We start from the raw sequence: 6,621 nt of genomic DNA on the forward strand, positions 1-6,621 counted from the left end.
TGCGAACTTCATCAAGGAGAATATCATTTGCCGATTTGGAGTACCAAACACCATCCTCTCGGATAACGGCACTCCCTTCATAAACAAATATGTGAAGAGCCTCCTAGAGACTTACCAAGTGAAGCATCACAAATCCACACCCTACTATCCAAAAGGGAACGGGCAAGCGGAAGCCACAAACAAGACACTGATAAGGATTCTGAGCAAGATGATGGATGAGTTTGGGGGGACTTGGTCCGAACAGTTGATAGTAGCCCTGTGGGCGTATCGCACTTCGAAGAGAAAGCCAACTCAAGCAGCTCCTTACTCCCTTGTGTATGGGTCCGAGGCAGTGTTACCTATAGAGTTGGAAACGCCATCTGCTCGAATGGCTCTCGCCTCGGGGATGGTATTGGAGCCTCGAACCACCAGATTGGAAGCATTAGAGGAAAAGCATGACAGAGCTGCAAAAGTCATGGAAAGGTATCATGAGTCCATCGCCCGAGCCTATAACCAGACTGTGATACCAAGGAAGTTTGAAGAAGGTGATCTAGTATGGAAGATTGTAGACCCAATCATGCGAGGACAGCCTTTGCCCAAGTTTTCTCCAAAATGGGAAGGGCCCTACAAGGTGGTTCGGGCGAGCTCAAGCGGGTACTACAAACTTGTAAGGGTTGAAGATGGCTTCCGAACTGGCCCACTCAATGCAAAGTTTATCAAGCATTACTACCCATAGTTGGACTCATCTATGTTGAAATTCATTTTCACTTTCTTACTTTGTCTAAAAGTTGTATTTCCCTTACGTTATGAAGAAGCTGGTTTTCTCTATGGTGCATATTTTATCCCATCACTTACAGTGAATCTATTATACTTTCGTCAAGAAAGTTGAAGAACTAATGAGAATATTTCAGCTTTTATATGTGCATATGATTGTTCTTTCCATTGTATCATTCGAAAAAAAATATTTTATCAAGTAGAATGAGAAAACAATGCGAAAATATCCAAACAACAAAAATTTTGTCATTTCATTGCATTGTCCTAGATAAAACATTTTTATCGAAAGGGGCAAGAAAGTAATGATAAAAAAAAAAAAAAACTCAATCTTTCCTAAAGACACCCTCGAAGAAGCTACCCGTCATATCTACATCTGGAGGACAAACAGTAGAGTGTGCCTCTAAAGTCTCCAAGGCCCGAGCATAACCCGACTCAAGTTCATGAAGAGTTGCCTTTATCTCATCTATAGAGGTGCGATAAGAGGCAAGCACAGACATAAGTTCCAGCTGATGACTGGCGTTCGAAGCTATATCCAGGCGCTTCCGAAGCCATGATAAGTCCACTTGGTGACGCTCCATGTCAGAGATCCCCTGATACGCCGTCTCGACTACTTTCCCATTAAGGTCACACAACCGTTGCCTGTCCAAGCTATATAAGATAGTGGCAAAAGACTCGAGAAGAGCAGTCTGAATGAGTGGACACTGGCAAGCAAATGAAACAAAGGTCTCCGGGTAACTTGAATGCACAAGCTGTAGAACTGAAGCAAACTCAGGAGCTACCCAATAATGGAGAAATGATACTTTGCCAGAAGCTGAAGGAGGAATTGGGGCCGGAAAGCTGCTAGTCTCAGGAATCTCCCCAATGTCTATCGGGTTAGATGAACCACCCGGAGGGGTAACTCCCGGCAGAGGTCCCGAGCCTGAGAATGCCGAACGATAAGGGGAAAGACCAAAAGCATCACTATCAATGTGGAAATCACTAAGATTCAGATCCAAAATATTCGAAGGCACTGGCGATGAAGAACCTCTGGCAGTCGTCTCAAAGGCAGGTGTCCCCCCTTGAGAAGGAGAACCGTGAGGAGTTACAAAGAGAGTCGGAGTAGAGCCCGAGGCAGGTGAAGGCAGGACCCCGGTAGCAGCTAACACTGGAGCAGAGTCCGAGGCAGGTGAAGGCAGGACCCCGGTAGCAGCTAACACTGGAGCAGAGTCCGAGACAGGTGAAGGCAGGACCCCGGTAGCAGCTAACACTGGAGCAGAGTCCGAGACAGGTGAAGGCAGGACCCCGGTAGCAGCTAACACTGGAGCAGAGTCTGAGGTAGGTGAAGGCAAGATCCCGTTAGCAGCTAACACTGAAGAAAAGATAAGAATGCCTTATTAGAGGTAGGGGACAGGAAAGTCATTTAAGTAAGGATTTCTCACAGATATAAGTAAATGACAAACTTCAGAAAGAAAGATTACCAGAGGGAGAATCAATATGCAAAGCAGGGGCAACTGAAGGACTCCTAGCATCAACAAAGTCACTTGGTCGTGTAGAGACCACTTGATCGATCTCAATGTCTGATGAAGCCTGAACAGTAGCAGTCATCCCTGAAGAAGGAAGGAGGGCCGGAGGATGAGAATCACCATAAGTGCCAGAGCGAGTCTCAGAGATTTCTAGCACATCCACCTCCACACCATTCCCAGAGGCGCACCTCATCTCTACATTGCTTCTAGAAGCATGGCCTACGGCGTCAATTTCTGAGGCATCAGTCCCTCTAGTAATCTCAACATCAGAACGGTGAGCCCCAATAACCTCGTCACCAAGATAGCGCTCCTCCTCAGCTACGGTAGGGCGGTGACGACGCATACGTGGAATAAGGTCACAAAAATGGTCGGAGGACTCAGCCTCATCATTGTCATCATCTATAACTGCTATACGAGAGGTGCGCATCTTCACAAGTCTTGCAGACAAAGGGAGGGTGTCGTCCAAGTCTGAGTCCGGCCTGGGGGAGGCAGCATGGCCAGGAGCCACGGTACCGAGAACGTCAACAACCGCAGGATCCTACACAACATGGGCAAATAAAAGTTTTCATTTTTAGAAGGTATAGTCGCAAAAAGGAAAGTAGCTTCAAATCAAAAATTTCGGGTACCTCATGAAGCCTTTTGGAAAGGCGAGGAGCGGAAGGACTGGCATCAGAAGTCCTCTTGTGAGCCATCTTTTTAAGGCGGGTCGTCCGAGGACCAGAGGCCTTATTCAAAGGGACTGGCTCCGGAGAAGTAATTGCCAAGCTAGAAGCAGATGCCCGAGCAGAAGGGTCAGTTGGAGCAGATGAGGTGAAGAAACTCTCGTACATGTGGTCAGATTTTCGGCTCTCGGGGAGCCGAAGAGAAGAATCCTTCTTATAAATCGGCGGAGGCAAACATACGGTCGGTCTGCTCTGGACAAATGCAATAAACGCATCGATATTCTTCTGCCAATACCGCCTGAAAGAGGGGGTGAAACCCCCTACTCGGCTCAAGCCTGGCATCGTCAAAGAGCCGGATATGGGAAGCACGGTGTGTACAAGCCCGCGACTGAAGCGCCCGTAGCTCGCTGAAAATGATAATAAAGGAGGTGCTGGCCCCGGGGTACATTGATCAAACCCGAATTGACATGCTACGCGGTCAGGCCTATAAACGGCACTATCAACGCCTTTCTCATGCCACACCGGTAATGAACTCGGACGAATCATAATCAGCATATCAACAAAAGGTGCAGGGATGTTCTTCGGCAAAGGAAAGGACACCGAGCGGGAGGAACCATGATAGATAAGCGGTGTGGCCACACCCACAGGTGGGCATACATACGGCTGTGCCACAAAGCGTTGGGGATCATCCACCAGAGTATTCAAGGATAAGGTGGAAATGGTACGTGACCACCGTGTAATCAACGGCTGGCAAGACTTCGCTTTCTCAAATGTCCGAGACCCATCAGTATCGAGCACGGGGATGCCATCTTTATCCACTATCTCCCGAAGAACTTCCGCCTCAAATACAGTCGGAGCAGGGGCAAATTTTGGGAACCTCTCGAAGAAGAAACATAGCAGGAACTGGCTGTGAATAAAGGAGACAGGCTCATATCGACCCACAGAGCGAACCATATCTCGATGTAGTAGATCCAGCCGATAGTAGAGATTCCCAAGAAATAGTGGAGCCAAAGGGATCCGATCTCCTCTGAAGAGCCTGACTGCCAAGGGGAAGACGAAAGGATTGAGGGAATCCGGAGGCGTGCTCGGAAGAATGAAGAATGAAAGGAAGCAAGCCAGAAATCCCAAGAAATAGAGCCTGGAGTCATACATCGGACCGACCTCATACTCCCGAGAGTTAGGGTCAGCATCTCTGGCCAAGGGCTGAAGATCTTTGAAGAAGTGGCGGATCCATGCAGTATAGGAGGCACGGTCCGTCCTTACTCGACTAGTCCTCCTCGCTGAACCATCAAAAACGGAACTCCACCGACCACAAGTTTGAAGATTTAGCTTCAGAGATTGGATCAAAGAATCATCTTCGGGGGGTGTCTGCTCAGGGTCGAAGGCATCAGGGCCGGTTACTTCCAGACGCAGCAACATGAACACATCCTCAAGGGTGGGCCCCATCTCGTGCTGGCCAAGTATAAAGGTGTGTGTCTCGGTGCTCCACCGAAGAGCCATGGCTTCCAAGCTAGCATTGTTGCGACGGATGGATAGGGATCGAGATATTTTCACTGGGATCAATAGGCGGGCCTCTTGAAGCCGCTGACAGAAGCTCTTGTCCGAGAGAACATCATCGACCCACTCCTGCCAACCAAAAGGAGGGTTTGAGAAGGCCTTGAACTGAGGATAACAGTATGGAAAGTCCCCCCGCTCAATCCGAAAGCGTAGCACCGAGGAAGGAGAAATGAGGGCCTCGTGTCCAGAGTCAGTGTCCTCAGTGAGACATAATGGAGCCCCCTTCGGAGATAGAAGAGAAGTGGTGGAGGTAGCCGCCCGCCAGAAGGGGTCCTTCCGACCAAAATAAGGAGATTTCCTCCACTCAGATGCCGGAGGTACATCCCTCTCTTTCATGAGAGCCGGTTCTGATGACCCCGGAGCTACGGGTTTCTTTTGAGAAGACATATGGCTGAAATAACCTGTATAAATATTAAAGAGTTGACCGTATTAAAATTCAGAATATTGTTATATGCAACATGATGGGTTTATCAACAAATTCAACTTCGGACGTCATCAACAATTCATTTTCTTGGATATTCTTCAAGCTCAACAAATTTTAATACCAATGGGTGCATCATCAACATATAGATTTTCGTCTTCTATCATCGATAAGAGGTGCAATGTCATAGGTCGCTTCATGATGAAGTTTAATTGGGTCAATTTCTTAAAGTCACTATGTTCTATATTAAAGGTCCAATTTATACGGGGCTCAAAATTTGGACAGAGTGAAGTTCAATAGTAAATTTCAGGCCCGAGATCCGAAGTATATTACATTGCTTATCAGTAGCAAGATTCAATGGATCATTATGCAAATTACAAGAATGTCCTTTCCAAAGTCCATATTCATAAGTCCAGGGTTTTCTCTCTCCATGTCAAAAATGGAGCTCAAATACTAGTCAACAAGTTATATTCGGCCTTTCCTCGGTGATAAAGTTCAACAAATTATGTTCAAGCCAAGCACCTCAATAAGGTTTTAAGTGCTAATGTATGTTTCCATGCGGCCAAAATCACGGTGTTTGAGCTAAAAAAAAAATTAAAAAAAAAAAAAAAAAAATGTCATTGGGATTGCCACAAAAATTGAGTCCATATTCAGATTCAGTTTTTATTTCTTTATTTTTTTTTATTAGATTGCTTGAGCCCTCTACATTGCCACAAAAATATATTTATATATATTTAAATATATTTATATTCGGAAGAGGGGGCCGAATTTCATACTTACAAATTTGGGCAGTTAGAGAGGTGAAGTCCAAAGCCGATACTGGAAACTCAAGCTGAAATCAGAGAGGCTTTACAGACTGTAATCAACAAGACTGGGCTAGGCTTGGTAGGACCACACACGTTGCGTTGAGTGGGCGAACGTGCGTGGTCGGCGTCGGACAAGTTGAAGCCGGAAGCAACGCTGGTACTACAGAAGGGTCAGCAACCACACACGTCGCGTTGAGAGGGCGAACGTGTGTGGTGTGCGTTGGAACCGTTGAAGCCAACAGTGATTGGTGATGGAGTAGCAGCAGATTGAAACCGACAATGTACACACGGCTTCAATAGCAGATTGAATTTGGCCTTGCAATAGCAATCAATGTACACACGGCTTCAGTCTCTAACCTGTTAAAAGAAGAATGTGTGTCATTGGAATCATAAGACTACCATAAATTATATGTATATACAAGAGTTCAAACAGTAACTATTCCAACATTCACAAGGATGGCGATGGATAAACTCACCAGAAACAACCAACGAGTGATCAATATTTTTCAATAGCTCTGTTTGTATCAAAATCATTAAAGCACGGGCTTAAGTTTTAAATATTAGCAGGAGTGCAATGTCATGAAATTCAACGGAGTATTACCTATCTCAGGTGAAAAATTGCAAATTCTCGGAGTATTAAATCAAGTTGTACAAGGGCCAAAACTTACCCAGATTTTTTTGAAACCCGAAATCAAGAGAAGAAAGTTTTTTTTTTTAAAAAAAAAAATGAAATTAGTTGAGAGGAAGACCAAGGCCCACCAAAAATGAAGCTCCAGAATATGAATTTCAGGATTACATTTCATATGCAAGTCAAGATTCAATGGAAGCTTCAGTTATCTCAAATTCAAAATTGATATAAAACAATGCCCACAAATCTCAAAGGCCCAGATCAAAAGAAATTCAGATTTCATCAAAGCAAG

General features: G+C 45.5%; 1 protein-coding gene across 1 annotated transcript; it reads right to left on the minus strand.

Moving 5' to 3' along the window:
* Positions 1-977: 977 nt before the first annotated feature.
* On the minus strand, positions 978-2,829 carry LOC145793517 (uncharacterized). The gene is made up of 2 exons (XM_082876364.1): positions 2,211-2,829; positions 978-2,101 (listed from the first exon to the last, which is right to left on the minus strand). The coding sequence occupies exons 1-2, from the start codon at positions 2,680-2,682 to the stop codon at positions 1,077-1,079; spliced, it is 1,497 nt and encodes a 498-aa protein (XP_082732490.1). The 5' UTR covers positions 2,683-2,829; the 3' UTR covers positions 978-1,076.
* Positions 2,830-6,621: the final 3,792 nt, after the last annotated feature.

This window comes from Camellia sinensis, chromosome 1, assembly GCF_055761805.1.
Source record: "Camellia sinensis isolate YWXY chromosome 1, ASM5576180v1, whole genome shotgun sequence".
Lineage (NCBI taxonomy): Eukaryota > Viridiplantae > Streptophyta > Magnoliopsida > Ericales > Theaceae > Camellia > Camellia sinensis.

Bases quoted from the DNA above. Each gene is read 5' to 3' on its own strand.
- LOC145793517 (XM_082876364.1), bottom strand. From the start codon at position 2,682: ATGCGCACCTCTCGTATAGCAGTTATAGATGATGACAATGATGAGGCT. The intron at 2,102-2,210 runs GTAATCTTTCTT...TCTTTTCTTCAG, and splicing joins GCATATTGATTCTCCCTCTG to TGTTAGCTGCTAACGGGATC.